The sequence below is a fragment of the Mesoplodon densirostris genome, chromosome 4 (assembly GCF_025265405.1).
Source record: "Mesoplodon densirostris isolate mMesDen1 chromosome 4, mMesDen1 primary haplotype, whole genome shotgun sequence".
In the NCBI taxonomy this organism is placed as follows: domain Eukaryota; kingdom Metazoa; phylum Chordata; class Mammalia; order Artiodactyla; family Ziphiidae; genus Mesoplodon; species Mesoplodon densirostris.
In genome coordinates, this window is record NC_082664.1 from 149547328 (window position 1) to 149566349 (window position 19022).

Consider the following 19022-nt stretch of genomic DNA (forward strand, 5'->3'; position numbering starts at 1 on the left):
CCACTCTTTTGAAGGAAGCTGCCTTTAGTGATTCCCAGGTCAGGCACTCTTTTGAGGGAAACTTGCTTCGTGATTCAAAGATGCTCACACCTATACTTCTGGGGACCTGAGCATCCCATCTGATGGGAGTGCAAGATCTCCCATTCCCATCCAAGCGATGTCACCATCAATGGCCACATAGGGAGGTGAATTGTGCTTTACGGAGAAGCAGAAGTCACCGCCGGTGAGCCCCAGAGACCTGACATTCAATCCTATTCCCGAGGTTGCTAATTCTGTTCCTCCACGTGATTATTTGAAGGCTCAGGCTCTCAGCCTCCCTCCGGACCATGGAGTTTGCCACATGTGTATCAGCTTTCTAACCCCTAACCAAGATCAGTTAATAATATTAATAGCAACAATAATAGCTCAGAGTTATTAAGACTTCTTAAATGCTAGGCATTGTTCTGAGTGCCTTTTCATGAATAAATAAATTTAATCCTCATAATCCCTACAAAGTAGGTGTTATTTTTATCTCCACTTTTACAGAGAAGGAAATTTAGGTAACCTGCACAGGGTCACAGAGCTGAATTTAATCCCAGGCAGTCAGGTTCCAGGCTCCTTGGAAGTGTGTGCTCTTGATCACTCTGCTACAACATCATGCTTCTTGGAAAGAAGTGTGAAGAGGTCTCGAGCTTTGTCAGATAATGACATGACACCCAGACAGCAGCAAGGTCACTTCTAATAGCCCAGGAGCACATGAATTGCAGAGGTAATTGGAGGAACATTACACTTTCCGATACCATTATAGAAACTTCAACCCCAAGAACAGTAGGAAGGGCCTTCTGAATATTCACAGCTGGCCAGGGACAAAGGTCAGAGAAGGGCAGGGAGGGAGCTGAAGGCAGAGGCAACTGAAATGATATCCTCCATGCCCCTGGGCCTTCCGCTCCAGCAGCCCAGGAGGGATCCCCAGCACAGGGGAGGATCTGGCTTAACGACCCTGACAGCTACATTTCTGACCTCTGCCCACGTCAGCGTCAGCGGAAGACAGGGAACCTGGGAAAAAAGCAGGTTCCAGGCATTCAAGAAAGATTGAAAGTTCTTTTGTTATGGAGTCTGGATGTGTTAGGGACGTGCATTCAGAGCTCACAGACAAAGAAATTCCACTCGTGGTATGTAGGAGCCCATGCTTCACGTGGCAGAGTGGGAGGCATGACCAGGAAACGAGGACCACACTTCCCTCCCTGAGAAATCAGGCATCGGTTCAGCGGCTCTCCCTGCATTCATTCTGTCAGGGGAGATGGGGCTTTGGGCTGAAGGGCCAGGGAGATTAGGGGAACAGAACATGCCTATGTGCAGTACTGGGGCTCCAGGTAACCGCCATCTTCAGACATGACCCTCCGATCAGCACTTAGCATGGGCTCTTCCAGCCAGGGCTGGGCCCCAGAGGCCCCAGGAAAGAATTATCCTTATCAGGGGTGTATATAGAGCAAGTGGAGACGTTCCAAGAGCAGTCATGCATGTCAGCAAGGAGGCCTAATGCCTGAATTCACTCACTACTTGTATGTTTTTATACCAGGGTATATGAAATTAAAGGTAAAGCTGGAAGAAAGCAAAGGGAACATATTTTTAAAAATAAGTGTATCATAATTTGGTAAGAGTGTTTTTGTAGCATGAACACATTTTTTATATGGGCACAGAGGGAGGCATGGTTAATTCTGCACAGTGGGGTCCCTGGGCTCCCTGACAACTTTTCAGAAGAGGTGACATTTGATATGACCCTTGAAAGATCTTTTATACTCTGGATCCCATGAATGGCTAATTTCTGACAGTTTTCTCTTAGAGGTTTTTTTTTTTTTTTTTTTTTTTTCCATTGCCATTTCTTCTACTCTGGTCTAGGGCCACTTCCTCTCATATCTATGTGCAGAACTCCAGTCCATCCTGCTACCATACTGGCCCTCCTAAAATGCTACCTATTCTGTCCCTTTTTAATGTTGCTCTTCTCTGTGGATTCCAATTGCTTTTAATTCCCCTTACTTGCATTTCAGGACCTCCAAAAGATGGTAAGATTTACATCTTATTCAACACACACGTTTCACCCTGGCTGGACAAGGCTGTGCCTCATAGATACTGAATTTATTTTTGCTGTTTCTTTTTTGCTTATATCGTTTCTCATATCTTGTCCTATTCACATCACATCATCCTTCAGATCCCTTCTGAAATGTTACTTATTCATGATGCATCATTTTCTTGTTCTAGCTGATAGTAGCCACCTACAATAATTTATTTTTATGCTAGAAAATTTGGCATTTGTTATATAAGAGGATCACAAAATTTAACTCATACTATAACATGGATATGAAGATAAAATGCTCAAATTTGCTTATACAGAAATTGTGCTTCTCCTGAGTCCCTACTCACTGCTTATCTAGGAGGAAAATTAAATATCTAACCCAAATTAAAGCTTGGTCCATTCCTATTATATAAATCATCTCTTAGGTAATGGTCTGTCTCTCTTGCATAAAAGTACTCAGTTTCTTAGGTAATCCTCCTGTCTTGGCTTCTCTCCCTAAGTTGTTCATACAGGTTTATGTATTCTCATGGCTTTAGGGAGGAAAGGACACCCCTGTCTTCAGAATGGTCCTCGAATGGGCGCTGGTCGTTATCTGCTGTGCTTTACTCCCTTTTCCCCTCCCTCTCCTTCTTCCCCTCCCCCTATCTCTTCCCCTTCTCCTCCTTCTCCTTTTCTATGCCTCCCAGGCTGGGTACCCACTCCTGACTGAGTCAGGTCTTCCTGATCTAGGATCTATTGTTTCCTTATTAGATTTACTCTTTCCTTATTAGCTCCATTTATTCACTTTTAAATTTAACTCTTGGATAACAGTTTTATTTCCTTCATTGCAAAGTCCTAGTGTAAGTCTACAAATACCAGTAATAAATAAACCACTGTTTCAATGTATTCCATGCACATAGATGCTACATCTCCAATAAGATAACAAGCTCACCAGGTAATTGATGGATTATATTCTTCTTTTGTGTTCCTTACAGCATGTCACCTAGGCAAAACCCATAAAGTATATTTAATAAATAAGTGTTGTCTTGAACTTAACTAATATGAAGAACTGCTTCTCAGGGAAAGGAAAGCAGATGGATGTTTGGCATCCAAGATTCCTAAATGTCAACTAAACTTTAGACACAAGAATCCCTAGATTGTCTTGAGCCAGGGCATGCAACCCATCTGAACCAGACTAGACAGACTTAGTGTTGACAGTGGAAGAATGCCATGTAAATGAAAGCATTTAATGTAAGTAGTCAATGTCCCCCAAGATTACTAGAAAGCAGTATCATATAATGGAATGCTTGTTTCTTTGGGAATCAGTCTTGGCTCTGTCATACTCCAGTTGTATGCCTTTGGGCTAGCGACTAAAGACTTTTTGTATCACAGTTTTCTCCATTACACAAACGAGGGTAATGATAATCCTGACCTACCTCGCTCAAAGGGTGGTAGTGAAGAGAGAATGTCAGTAATATTTCCTGGTAAACTAGAAAGCATGGGCTAGATATACGGCGGTCTTAATCAGGGATCATCATTTGTAAGGAACAGAAACCCACTCAAATTAACTCAAGAAAAATGGGATTCACTGGATGGGTGAGTGGATATTTAGCGGAATTTAGGAATAAGTACATCTTGAGGGCCTGGACCCGGGAATCAGAAAGTGAAGCCCAGGTTACTTACTCCTTCAACTGAAACCCATGTTTTATTATCTGACCTTTCATGTCTAATTCATTGCTCTTGCTGTGGGAACTGGCTCACTTTGCTTCAACATGCATCACATAAAAGAAATGGCTAGCCCAGCCCAGATTGATGTGAGTTTTCAGCTCCAGCTCTTTTGTTGCAATTCTGAATTCCTGGGAAATATTGACCTGGCGTGGACCAGATGTTTGCCTCTGATAATCAGCTGTGGCCAAGGAGGCTAGGTCACACATACAAACCTGGCCACCCTTTCAGCAAGGGCTCAGTTTAGGCTGGCTTCTGTTAATTAACCATAGTTGATTTTGTGAAACTTCTTTGGTTTGAGGAGTTTAAGACATTCAAGAGTCAGACAGCTAGCACTTGTATTTCCTCAAGTGTTCTTAAGATGCTAAGTGAGCCTAATGCAAGGGAAGTTATTTTTACCCTGCTCTCTTATATTCTCTGGGTTTCAAAGAGTCAGATACAGAAGAAATTGACCCTGATTGAGGAAAGAGGAGGTGATATAATTTTGTCACTCATGATCTTCTCTATGGCTGGATGGAAGATGTCCTCATTCCAAGACAGAAATGACATCCAGTTTTAATCTTCTGCAGTTTGATACTTTCTTCCATAGGTGTGACCTAGCTTAAGGGTTAATTTTGTGAAAACAAAGAAAAATGTGGATGTAATAGAAGATTTTGGAATGATTCACAGCAAAGTAATACAACTAATTTCAGGGCAAAGTCTACTAATTATATTTTACTTATTCCCTACTTACTTCCAAAAAGGATTTTAGGCACTTTATCAAGGCCCAAAGCATAAACACAGTAAAATACAAAAATTAAGTGGTAAAAAGGGAATAAATAGAAGAAATTATATTTTAAAATTCTGGCTGATAATTTGTTAATAACTATTTTCAGAAAAATAAAGTTAGATTTCTACCTCACCCCATAGATCAAAATACATTCCAAATGTAATAAAGAGTTAAACATAATTGCTAAACTATAAAGGAACTAGAAAAATACATTTAAGTATTTATCTGTTTTCAGGGCAGGGAGGAAAAAGCATATCTCATTAGTAAAGAAAGAAACCTTAAAAGGAAATATGAATAGAGCTGACTACATAAAAATTCAAAACTTCTTGACTTCATAAAGCACCAAAAACAAGATTAAATGGGGAAAATATTTCTAATACAAATGACAAAGAGTCGATACCTTCACTATGAAATTTAATAGCTTTATCTGTTAAAAATAATAAAAACACAAACATTCTAATAGATAAGTGAAGGACAGAAAACAAGAAATTTTTGAAGAATTAATACAAAAAGCAAATATACATGAAAAAATATTAAACCTAAATAATAAGAAGGAAATGCAAATTAAAATGTTGAAATTCTATGTAACACTTATGATTGGAAAAAATTTTAGAAAATTATAATATCCGAACTGAGAGGAGGTACTGAGAAAAGGGAACTTATATAGCCTGATGATAATAATAAGACCTTCCTGGAGGGCAATGTGGTAATATTTTGAAAAGCTCATGAGACACACTCTTCTCAGAAATTTCATTTCCAGAAATATGTCCTTGGGAAATAATCAAAAAGTTGTGCAAAGATTTATGTATAAGAATCTTTGTTATTTATTCTTTTTTTGAATAGAAACTATCCCCAAAGTTTTTACAATGAACATTTATTTATTTTGCAATAAGAAGAAAATAATATATTGCCTTTCTGTATCTATTTTCTTTAATTGGGAAGTTTGTATACAATGAATTCATTCCCGTTAATTGGGAAGTTTGTGCTCAACTATTTTTTGTTTTGTTTTGTTTTTGTTTTTTTAAAATTGAACATTTTATTTGAGATAATTGTAGATATACATACAGTTGTAAGAAATAATACACAGACGTCCCATGTTGCCTTTACCCAGTTTCCCACAATGGTAAGATTTTGCAAAACTATAGTACAGTGTCAGGACCAGGATATTGATATTGACATAGGCAAGATAAAGAATAACTCCAGGGCTTCCCTGGTGGCGCAGTGGTTGAGAGTCCACCTGCCGATGCAGGGGACACGAGTTCATGCCCCAGTCCGGGAGCATCCCACATGCCACGGAGCGGCTGGGCCCGTGAGCCATGCCCGCGGAGCCTGTGCGTCTGGAGCCTGTGCTCCTCAATGGGAGGGGCCACAACAGTGAGAGGCCCGTGTATCGCAAAAAAAAAAAAAAAAAAAAAAAAAAACTCCATCACCACAAGGATCTCTCATTTCCTTTTATAGCCACACCCACTTTCCTCCAGCTTCATCCCATCCTTAGTCCTTGGCAACCACTAATCTGTTCTTCATTTCTATAATTTTATCACTTCAGGAACATTGTATAAATGTAATCATGTGAGTAAGATTGGAGGATTGGCATTTTTCACTCAGCTTAAGTCTCTGGAAATTCATCAGGTGATATCATATATATTTATATCTATATTTTTGCATACTAAAATGTAAGCAATGTCTTTAATATTGAGTGAATCTTTGTATTTTATAAATGTGAGTATTTGATATGTTTATAGCAAAAAATGCTCTATAAATTTTAATAGAACTGTGTGTAGAGTTGCATACTGAATATTTTATTTTTTTAATAAATTTATTTATTTATTTGTTTTTATTTTTGGCTGTGTTGGGTCTTCGTTGCTGCGTGCGGTCTTTCTCTAGTTGCAGCGAGCGGGGGCTACTCTTCATTGTGGTTCACGGGCTTCTCATTGTCGTGGCTTCTCTTGTTGCAGAGCACAGGCTGTAGGCTCGCGAGCTTCAGTAGTTGTGGCTTGCAGGCTCTAGAGCACAGGCTCAGTAGTTGTGGCACACGGGCTTAGTTGCTCTGCAGCATGTGGGATCTTCCTGGACCAGGACTCGAACCCATGTCTCCTGCAATGGCAGGTGAATTCTTAACCACTGTGCCACCAGGGAAACCCTGACTATTTTAAATAAACTTTATGCTAAATTGTCTTATTGTTTTGCTTTGTTTGTTGCTGAGCTTTTAGAATTAATTGGCTTATTTGAAAAAATAAATGAAAAACAATTATTAGTATAATATAATCTAAAACAAGTGTCTTCTAATAATTTTAAGTTAACATTAGTGTACTTTGGGGGTCATTTGTCCTTCTGGGGAAACTTGTAAAAATAAGCTCCCTTATCTAAAGTTTCAAAAGTACTTTACCCCTGTGTCTATTTGCAGCCCCTTATTGAGTAGGCATTATTTATTGTTCATCACTTTCTAGTCGGGATTTAACTAGCTTTGAAGTCATTATTAGGTACTGTTGAATGGTCATTACAGCTTTTTGGAGTTGCTTCTCAATTTTTATTCTCTATGCCTAACTTACAAGGACTCCTTCCTCTTGTTGTTGTTTTTTTATTGGAGTGTATTTGCTTTAAAATGTTGTGTTAGTTTCTGCTGTACGACAAAGTGACTCAGCTATATGTATACATATATCCCTTCCCTCCTAAGCCTCCCTCCCACCCCACCCCCCATCCCACCCCTTCTAGGTCATCACAGTGTGCTCAGTTTTGAAGAGTAAAGTAACATTTTTATCATCCAGCATCTTGCTTTGGAAGTATCTGATGAGATTGATTAGTAATTAATAAAAAGACCCTTGAGTCATCAAGACTTGTACAAACACTTTGTCCTATTATTATGAGAGCTTCTTGGGGTATTAACTTGGGATTTATTTGCTTTTGTTGTAGACAGAATTTGAAAAAGCTGCATTATCTCTTTCCATTCTAGAGCCTGTTGAAGGCAGGCACTGGGTACCAGTAAAGAGCAATGGCAGGGGGTCTGAAAACAAGAGAGGAAAGGTGATGAACTAAATAACAATGACAAAAGCAATGAAACAAACACAAGTCCCCACAGAGCACAGCAGTTTGGGGCCAGTTAGTAACAACCCTTTACATTGAAATGGCTCCTAAAGGCATGGAAGATAATGAATATTTCCTATGAAGACCTTAGGTCACCTGGAAAAATCAAAAACATTCCATTTTCCCTTGTCTCAAAAAGAAGGAGGTTGTGTAATGCATTTGAAAATTTATATTCAGTGTGGTTAAAATAGAGCAAAATTTGGCATTTAAGTATGGTAAGCTTTAATTAACTGGAGAAAACAACCTGGGTTTAAAAATAATCAGAATAAATGAGGTGATCCCCTCCTTTATCACAGAGGTACCAGTAGAATTCCACAGTACAGAGTCTGTTTTGAAGGAAAAAAAAAAAAAAGAAGTGAAGGAATGAAGTGACTTCTGGGAGAGAAGCAATTGGGGTCTGCTCTCATGGGACCCAGGTACACTTGTTCAGCCTTCTGCTGGCCCATCTCACTGGATGATGTGCATGTGGCCCTTTTTCTCTGCCCCCAGGACTGCCCTCCGGATGCGGAGGACTTCAGAGCCCAGCAGTGTTCAGCCTACAATGATGTTCAGTATCAGGGGCATTATTATGAGTGGCTTCCAGAGTACAATGATCCTGCTGCCCCTTGCGCGCTCAAGTGTCACGCACGGGGACAGAACTTGGTAGTGGAGCTGGCACCCAAGGTCTTGGATGGAACTCGTTGCAATGCTGACTCCTTGGACATGTGTATCAGCGGCATCTGTCAGGTAAGCCACACCTACTTCCTGTACCCCTGGTTCAAGGATGTGCCACGACCACTCTCAATAATCTTTTTCTTCTGCACTTTTGTTCACGCAGATGAAATACTGTCTTTGATCCTTTTAATGTAAAATTTTTTTAGGGAGTATTACCTGTAGCTTATGTTTTACTTATTTAAAATAGTGTAAATTTTGCCCCTGTAGAATCAAAAGATTGCAATATATGACTTGTGGTTTTTCTAGATCAGTGGTTCTCCAACTTGAAAGTGCATCGGAATCACATGAAGGATTTGTTAAAACACAGTGTTCTGGGCCCCAGTGCCAGAATGTCTGATCCAGTCGGTCTGGGGTAGGGCCTGAAAATGTGCATTTCTAACAAATTCCCAGGAGATGCTGATGTTCCTGGCCCAGGGACCCCACTTCGAGAATCACTGCTTTGGAAGGCTAATATTGATATATTCTCTGACCTTTCTTATTAAAACTAATTCATTGTTTTGGGTCTTTGGGAGCAATGACTTATGTATTAATTAATTAGCATGAATGTGTTCCAGCAGGCTTTTCAGAGTGGTCTTTGGAGAGCTGCAGTGAGTGTGTCTGAGGTATAAGCCCCCACTGCTTGTAATGGGTCTGAGGATTCAGGGCACTATGACAGGTTGCTGAGACAGTATGGGGATAGTAGGGAAAGGATAGGATTCCACCCCATTCCTTTGATCACTGGAAAAAAAATTGTAAACATAATGAATGCCTACCCTATTATGTTCATAACAAAATGGTAGTAACAACAGCAAATGAACCTAACCATCTACTAAGTGTCAGACACTGCCAGGCATCTCTGACTTCATATGCTTAGATGAACCGTGGTCTTGTTCCTCAGACTAGTTTCTCCTTCCTACATCTTTTCATCTAGAAAATGGCTTCCAGTTGCTCAACACAGAACCCTGGAGTCATTCTTGATTCTTCTCTTTCAATCCACACATCTAATCCATTGTCAAGTCCTGTCAGTTCTACCTCCAAAGCCTCTTTTGAATCCACCATTTCTGTCTCCACTGATTTCCTTCCTAGTCTAAGCCCCGCATTAGCTCTGACCTAAACTACAATAGCCTCCTGTCCTGATCTCCCAGCTTCCAACACTGTCCCCATTTGATTCATTCTCCACACAGCAGCCAAAGTGATTGTCTTAAAGCCTAAATCAGAGTTTTTAACTCCTCCCACCAAAATCCCTAAATGGCTTGTCATTGCATTGATGATGACATCCAGGATCCTTGCCTACCATTCCAGGCTCTTCCTGAACTCTTCTCTCCCCTTCCCCACCTTTTTAAAAAAGAACTTAAAACTTTTTAGGTTCAGAGCAAAATTGAGTGGAAGGTACTGATGTTTCCCATATACCCCCTGCCTGCACACATGCAGAGCCTCCACCATTTTCAACACTCCCCCACCAGAGTGGTACCTTTATTACAATTGATGAGCCTACATTGAGGCATCATAGTCACCCAAAGTCCATAGTTTCCATTAGGGTCCACTCTTGGAGTTGGATATTCCATGGGTTTGGACAAAAGTATAATGACATGTATCTGTCATTGTGGTATCATACAGAGTATTTTCTTTTTACAACTTTATTGGAGTATAATTGCTGCACAATGGTGTATTAGTTTCTGCTTTATAACAAAGTGGATCAGTTATACATATACATCTGTTCCCATATCCCTTCCCTCATACAGAGTATTTTCACTCCCCTAAAAATCCTCTGTGTTCTGCCTACTCATCCCCCCAACTCTTAACCCCTGGTAACCACTGATCTTTTAACTTCCTCCATAGTTTTGTCTTTTCCAGACTGTCATATAGTTGGAATCATACAGTGTAGACTTTTCAGATTGGCTTCTTTCAGTTAGTAATATGCATCTAACTTTTCTCTATGTTTTTTTATCACTTGATAGCTCATTTCTTTTTAGTGCTGAGTATTATTCCATTGTCAGGATGTGCCACATTTTATTTATTCATTCACCTACTGAAAGACATCTTGGTTGCTTCCAAGTTTCGGCAATTATGAATAAAGCTGCTATAAACATCATGTGCAGGTTTTTGTATGGACACAACTTTTCAATACATTTGGGTAAATACCAAGGAGTGTGATTGCTGTATGATGGTAAGAGTATGTTTATTTTTGTAAGAGAGTCTCAAACTGTCTTCCAAAGTGACTGCATTTTGCACTCCTACCAGCAATGAGTAAGAGTTACTGTCATTCCACATCACCTCCAGCATTTGGTGGTGTCATTGTTCCAGATTTTGGTCATTTTAATATGTATGTAGGGGTATCATATTGTTGTTTTAATTTGCAATTCCCTAATGACATGTAATGTTGAGCATCTTTTCTCATGCTTATTTATCACCTATATATCTTCTTTGATGTGGTGTCTGTTCAGGTCTTTTGCCCATTTTTTAATTGGGTTGCTTATTTTCTTATTGTTTAGAGTTATTTATATATTTTGGATAACCGTCCTTTATCAGATGTGTCTTTTGCAAATATTTTCTCTCAGTGTGACTTGTCTTCTTGTTCTCTTCACAGTGTCTTTTACAGACCAGAGGCTTTTGATTTTATTTTATTTTCATTTAGTTTTTTAAGGTTTTTTTTTTTTTTTGATGTGGACATTTTTAAAGTCTTTATTGAATTTGTTACAATATTACTTCTGTTTCATGTTTGGGTTTTCTGGCTGCACAGCATGTGAGGTCTTAGCTCCCCAAACCTGTGGGGATCGAACCCGCAGCCCCTGCACTGGAAGGCGAAGTCTTAACCACTGGATCACCAGGGAAGTCCTGAGGCTTTTGATTTTAATGAAGTGCAGCTTATCAGTAATTTCTTCCAGTGATCATGCTTTTGGTGTTATATCTAAAAAGTCATCACCATAGCCACGGTCACCTAGGTTTTCTTCTAGGTTACCTTCTAGGAGTTTTATAGTTTTGTATTTTACATTTAGGTCTATGATCCATTTTGAATTAGTTTTTGTGAAGGATGTAAGTCTGTGTCTAGATTCATTTTTTTGCGTGTGGATGTGCAGTTGTTCTCGCACCATTCATTGAAGAGACTATCTTTTTTTTCCATTGTATTGCCTTTGCTCCTTTGTCAAAGATCATTTGATTGTATTCATGTCAGTTGATTTCTGTGCTCTCTATTCCATTCCATTGATCTATTTGTCTATTCTTTTTCTAATACCATACCATCTTGATTACTTTGGCTTTATTCGTAAGCCTTGAAGTTGGGCAGTGTTAGTCCTCTGACACTGTTCTTCTCCTTCAGTATTGTGTTGACTGTTCTGGGTGTTTTCCCTCTTTATGTAAACTTTAGAATCAGTTTGTTAATATCCACAAAATAACTTTCTGGAATCAAGTTGGAAAGAGCTAACATCTTGATAATATTGAATCTTCCTATCCACAAAAAAGGAATATTTCTCCATTTATTTAGTTCTTCTCAATGTTTTCCACCTGCTGGATCTATCCATTTTTGATAGAGGGGTATTGAAGTCTCCACCTGTAATAGTGGGTTCATCTACTTTTCCTTGCAGTTCTGTAGGTTTTTGCCTTATGTATTTTGGCATTCCATTGTTAGGCATATACACATTAAGAATTGTTATGTTTTCTTGGAGTATTGACACCTTTATCATTCATAAATGCCCTTGATAACTCCCCTTGCTCTGAAGTCTGCTCTGTCTGAAATTAATATACCTACCCCTGCTTTATTTTTATTAATGTTAGCATACTGTGTCTTTCTCCATCCCTTTACTTTTAATTTATAGATGCTTTTATATTTAAAGTGGGTTTCCTCAGACAACAGATAGTTGGATCTTGTTTTTTGATCTACTGTGACATTCTCTGTCTTTTTAATTGGTACATTTAGACTCACTGCCATACCCCAGTACCCTGACAATGTCTGGCCCCATCAAAGGTCCTCACTTAAAAACTGGTTGAATAAATGAGTCTTATCTACTTGCAAATGCAGAGGCTTTTCATAACTCTTGGTCTTCCTTTCATTTCTCTCTCAGCCTCCAATCCTGAATTTTCTAGTTCAAGCTTGATATCCATTCTGGGAGATTCCACAGATTCCTCCAACACACCATCGGAATTCCTCCAATCCCCACCCCTTTTCAAATGAGCTAGTATTGTTCTTCCCAGATCCACTAGTTATTCTAACTGCTATTTCTATTCATTTCTGCTTATGACACCACAATTCCCAGTGTTACCTTCCTGAATTCATATTGTAGTCACCAAGTGTATTTGCTTGCATGTCCTCTATCCCGGTACCTCTATCAAATCTCTCACATTTTACTCTTCTTTCCTCTCTCACTTTCACCTTTCTACCCCAAGACTAAACTGGTCAGTCTCCCTTGGTAGCCTAACCAATCTCTCTTCCTTTCTTTCCTACTCTTAAACCATCTTATTTGATGTTTGCTGTTGCTTAATCTTCCCTAAGGTCAGAGTTTACTACTTCATTTTTCTATCTCATATGCTGTCAGTGGTTTCCCTTTGTAACCACCAGTTAACTTTTGAGCTCTTCCACTAAATGATAATAATAGCTATTATTTGTCAGTGGAATTATGCTTTTTTGTTTTCCAAGTTTTTGACAATGAGTGTGTATTGCTCTTATAATGAAAAATAATTGTTACTAACAAACAATTTAATCTGGGCTAAAGAAGAGCAATGTGATCGAGGTAATGTTTTGACGCTGAGGTTTTGAAAAGTTGAGTAGAAGTTACATATATCAAGATGAGGAAGAGAATCCCAAGGACAAGGAATAGTGCTGGTGAAGAGGTGTGATAGTAGGTGTGTTTAAGCATCTTTGACTCATTCTGTAGAGCTGAGGTGAAAAATACCTGTGGGATAATGCTTGAAATTGAGGCAACAGATGTAGGTGGAAACCAATCATGAACTTATTCTGCAAGTTATAAGAAGAGAGGAGCCATTGAAGAATTTTATAAGAAATAGCTGAGTTGGGATTGTTTTTAGAAAGATCACTCAAGTGGCAATGTGGCAGATTATTTGGGAAAGACAGGGTTGGAGCAGATAAAAATAGGTCACGTTGGGGTAACAAGGGCTTAAAGTAAGGTGGAGGTAGGGTGACTGAAGAAGGGGAGACAAATTCTACAGATTAAAGAAGCAGATCTTTTAGGGCTGGATGTTTGATTGGATGTGGGAAAAAAAAGAGAGAGAAGTTGAGAATGATGTCTGGATTTCTGACATAATAACTAAGTAGATGATGAGGCCCTTCACCAAGACAGAAAATACTGAGTGAGGACCAAGTATGTGGGGAAAAGATGATGAGCCTGCTGTGGATATCCAAGTTGATACATGAATCTAGAGCTTAGGAGAGAATTCTAGATGAGAAATATAGACCTGGGGGTCGTCCCATGGTTAAAGCTAATGTATGTCCTTAGGGACTGAATGAGAAGGGCAGATTCCCAAGGACAGAGTTCTGGCCCCATCATTTCAGGGGCAAGCATTGGAAGAGGTACACATGATGGAGACTACACAAAACAATCTTCTGTTTAATAGAAAACTGGGAGAAAACAAGATATGGGTGGGTGAGTGTTTAAGAAGGAAGTTGGCACTGCTTGACTTTCAGAGAAGTCAAGCGGGAAAAGAACTGAAATATGCCTGCTTCATTTGGACCAAACAGAGATCATTGGTGACCTCAGCTTAAGCAGTCTCAATGACATGGTTGGAGTGAACACAGCTTGGTGCAGGATGTATTAGTTTCCTGTGACTGCTTATTGTCTCTGAGCCTTGGTCTCTTCAGTCTGTATAAAGGAGATGTTACTCTCTTTATAGGCCCTATTTTAAATTTGTTCTTTCATTAATCAACTATACTCCAATATAAAATAAAAAGTTAAAAAAAAAAGAAATGGTATGGATATTGACTCTTTATCTTATGAGGTGTGGAGGGCTCAAGAACCTGTTACATTGATAATTACAGAATTGCCTGGAAAAATAAAAAGTATTCTCAAATAAGAAGGATAATCTGAAAGGATGACAAGTTACCCATAGAGTACCATTCATCATCCTTATTACCAAACATAAGAAAAACACTCTATGACATAAATCACAGCAAGATCTTTTTTGGTCCACCTCCTAGAGTAATGGAAATAAAAACAAAAATAAATAAATAGGACCTAATGAAACTTAAAATCTTTTGCACAGCAAAGGAAACCATAAACAAGATGAAAAGACAACCCTCAGACTGGGAGAAAATATTTGCAAACAAAGCAACTGACAAAGGATTAATCTCCAAAATATACAAACAGCTTATGCAGCTCATATCAGAAAAACAAACAACCCAATCAACAAATGGGCAGAAGACCTAAATAGACATTTCTCCAAAGAAGACATACAGATGGCCAAGAGGAACATGAAAAGATGCTCAACATCACTAATTATTAGAGAAATGCAAATCAAAACTACAGTGAGGTATCACCTTACCCCAGTCAGAAAGGCCATCATCAAATAATCTACAAACAGTAAATGCTGGAGAGGGTGTGGAGAAAAGGGAACTCTCTTGCACTATTGGTGGGAATGTAAATTGACACAGCCACTATGGAGAACAGTATGGAGGTTCCTTAAAAAACTAAAAGTAGAATTACCATATGACCCAGCAATCCCACTACTGGGCAAATACCCAGAGAAAACCATAATTCAAAAAGGCACATGCACCCCAGTGTTCATTTCAGCCCTGTTTACAATAGCCAGGTCATGGAAGCAACCTAAAGGCCCACTGACAGCCGAATGGACAAAGAAGATGTGGTACATATATACAATGGAATATTATGCACCCATAAACAGGAACAAAATTGAGTCATTTGTAGAGACGTGGATGGACCTAAAGACTCTCATACAGAGTGAAGTAAGTCAGAAAAAGAAAAACAAATATCATATATTAAGGCATATATGTGGAATCTAGAAAAATGGTACAGATGAACCTGTTTGCAAGGCAGAAATAGAGACACAGATGTAGAGAACAAATATATGGACACCAAGGGGGGAAATGGGGGTGGGATGAATTGGGAGATTGGGATTGACATATATACAATAATATGTATAAAATAAATAACTAATGAGAATGTGCTGTATAGCACAGGGAACTCTACTTCACTTCGCTGTATAGTAGAAACTAACCCAACATTGTAAAGCAACTATACCCCAATTGAAAAAAAAAATGTATTGAGCAAAAAAAAAAAAAAAAAAAGAGAAAGAAAGAGTTGATTTTGCTGTTAAGGACAAATGTAAATAGATGGTTTTATAGGGATTTTTTAAATTTATAAGGCAGCATGAAAATAAGTACAACTAGTTTATGTGATACATTTAAAAAACATTAAAATTCATTTAAAAAAAACTCAAAAAAAAAAAATTCGTTCTTTCATGAACAACATTTCAGGAGCCCAGCAGAACAGCTGTCACACAGGAGCCCTGTAGGCTACACTGGTTCTCTTTCCCTGGTTTCTCCTTGTGGGCACTGACCAGAGCTCCCTCTTATTTGTCTAAAGTGCATAGTTTGCTCCAGTAGTTTCCAAGGTTTGAAGGGGATTGCAGGATAAAGTTGGTTTTCAATGCCGAATTAGTTCCTTTAAAATGTGTGCTTCCTATCATGTTTCTGTGAGTCTAATGAGTAAGTGGATTCTTTGGGCAGTCATAGGTGATACCTTGCTGAAAGCTGAGTGATCTTCTGGCAAGGCTATTCAGGTCAAAAGAATTGCATGCCCTTCTTCAAAAGTGACTCAGACACTTCTAAGTTGAATTCAGTATCTTTCCTTCCACAGGACAATGTTCACATAAATTCCCTTTCCCATACAATGTGGCTGTGGCTGTCCACAGCCATTAGGATGGGAGAAAGTAAACTGTGATTCTCTCTGATTGCCTTAGGATCAGTGAACTGAGCCCTGATGTTCACTTGACAGAGACTACAGACAATTTTTGCAAGTGTGTTTACAGTTTGCTCATTTACATGACCCTGTCACCATGCTCCTGGGAAGAATCTACCATGAGCCTGAGCACAGCAGACAGCATGAGACAACAAAACACACTGAATGAAATTTGCTTCTGCTTTGGAGGTCTGATTTTTATCAGAAACAGGACCTGGTTGGAACCAGATCTTCAGAGCAAGTCTGATTTATCATTCACATTTATTGAATTCCTTGACAACTGTGTAAATGAAGAAAATCACTTTGTATTTCTAAAAAATAATAGCATCTAACCCTTACTGGGTGCCTACAAGGTGTCAGGCATTGTCTAAGCACTTTACTGTGTTAGCTTATCGTACACTATGAAGCTGGGATAGTCATTATCCCCACTCTGTCTATAAGGAAACTGGAATTTGAAGAGGCTAAGTCATTTGCCCAGATGGCACAGCCAGAAAATGGTAGAGCTGGAATCTGAACCCAGGAAACCGAATTCCAAAATCTGTTTTCTTAACCATGGCGCTATACTGATGATATTTGTATGTTTTTTATTGCTACAAATATAGCCAAATTTTCTAACTGGAAGTAAGATGTGATTCTAGTAGACAGCAGTCAGCACGATAGGTGAGTGATGCTTAGACAGTTTAGTACAGAGGCTGAAACTCAAATATCTACCCTCCACTCTGGAAGAAAACTGCTCAAGTCTAGTCATAGTGAGTGATGAGGGCTGTCGTGAGCTGGAGAATACATATCTGCTCATTAATATGCTCAAGGGGGCAACCGTGTATAAACATGTCAGAGTTTTCATTTGTCAACAGGAGCCAGAAATCTGGATTTTAATGTGAAATGGCCAGTTTCAAACAACCCTTTGATGTTAATGACCCTGCTCTATGCATTAATAGTTAAATAGTACTTCAGTATAATACAGGCTAGGTTTTTCCTTCAGTAACCAACACCCCCTGAAGCTCTGTGGCTTAAAACAATTAAAGGTGACTTTTAGCTCACGCTGCTTGGCCAACGTGGGTCAGCAGGAGTCTTTGCTCTTGAACGTCTCAGAGACCCAGACTGAGGGAGGCTTTATTGGAACACGTTTTGCATAATAACTACAGCAGTGAGAAGGGGAATGTGTGACTCACACACTGACCCTTGAAGCTTCTTACAGAAGTGACACAAACACTTAGACTCATATTTCGTTGGCCAAAGACAGTCAATGACCACACTTAAATTTCTAAGGGGGTGGGGAAGTGCAGTCCTCCATGGGCTGGAGAAGCTAAATATTTATGAAGATTCCTAATGATTACCATAGCTCCATATCCTCTGATTTTTCAGGCAGGAATGTTAGAATTTTTTGTAAGGTAGAATCCAATTTTCAGAGATCTCAAGCAGAAGTTGACTCAAAAAATTCTTTGCTTCTTGAAGGATTATATTTGACTGAGCTGGAAAATTCATGTTTTGCTTCATCTGGAGTAACGACCCTTATTTGAACACTGACTTCTATGAGCTGATTAAGAAATCATATGCCAGAACTATGAAATAATCCTTAGCTGAAGTGATGATTTATATATGTGTATTTATTCCCCAAAGCACTGCTCATATATCTTAATTTTTTGTTTATATTATCCCCTATCTTGTATAACTTGTCTCATTAACTACACTGTAGAATATAAATCTTGTCTTACTAATTTATACTCTGTAGTGCATGGCTCTATAGAAATTGGTTATATATGGATGTTAATAAATTTTATTGCTATGTTTATCGATTAGCGGTTTTTAAATCATTACCACTAGAGATCTTGACTTCAGGAAAAGTCACAGAAGTTGAGGCAATTCTTAGAAAGTTGCTCAGTGTTCATTAGGATGTGAAGTGAGAGCCAAAATTCAGTAGTCCTTCAAATTCAAGGGCAGTTCTGGCTTATACCCTATGAATCACAAGGCAACCAGAACTTCTTTTCAGATATTATTTTTCTGTGATGTTTTCACATGCTTATTTTTGGCTGTAATATTTGGATGAACTGTAGCTTTAAAAATTATGAAATACATGTCAGTGCTCAGGGGAGTATTCGATTGCCCAGGGTCTTGCAAGGCTCTAAACACTCTTCAAAACAAGCCCGTCCTAGCTCCTAAACCCACACCCTTCCTGGATGACCAGACAAAGGGTGATTCTCTTCTCATGAAATGCAAAGTGCTCAGGGACACGGATGTGTGAGGACAGAGCTTGGCCTAGGAACAGTGTTTTATAATTTGATGGTAGAATTACTACCCTTTGAGAAAGTTGCATGAACACAAGTTACTCACTGATTGAATCTCAACCACACAAGTGTGTTTCCAAAATCAATCACTCTTAAGTTATTCCACATGTACTTGTAAATATTAACATAATGGCCTATGTATCTGGGTTCACTGTTGTCCATCTGCTGATACTAAAGGTGAGGAAAGTATAGCATAGTGTTAGGGTTCTGCAGTCAGATGAACTGGGTTTTAAAACAATACACTAGTTGTGTAATGTAGGAAAGTCATATAACCTCAGTGACACTCACATGCCTTATTTGTAAAATAGAGATAGAAGGTATCAGAAGGTTGCTATGAAGATTAAATGAAATAATGTGTATAACATATTTAGCATAATGCCAGTTACGTGGTAAGCATTCAATAAAAATCAACTATTATTATTAATATTTTACTATTATCTTTATAAAAATCATATAAAAATCATATAATCAGGATGAAAGGGTCTCAAAGGATTCAGCTGCTCATCAAATAA

At 38.7% G+C, this 19022-nt stretch overlaps 1 protein-coding gene across 1 annotated transcript in view; it reads left to right on the plus strand.

Moving 5' to 3' along the window:
- ADAMTSL3 (ADAMTS like 3) overlaps positions 1-19022 on the plus strand; it is a 377697-nt gene that overhangs the window by 148730 nt on the left and 209945 nt on the right. The window contains 1 exon segment of the mRNA XM_060097479.1: positions 8097-8333. Coding sequence (XP_059953462.1) covers positions 8097-8333 — 237 coding nt within the window.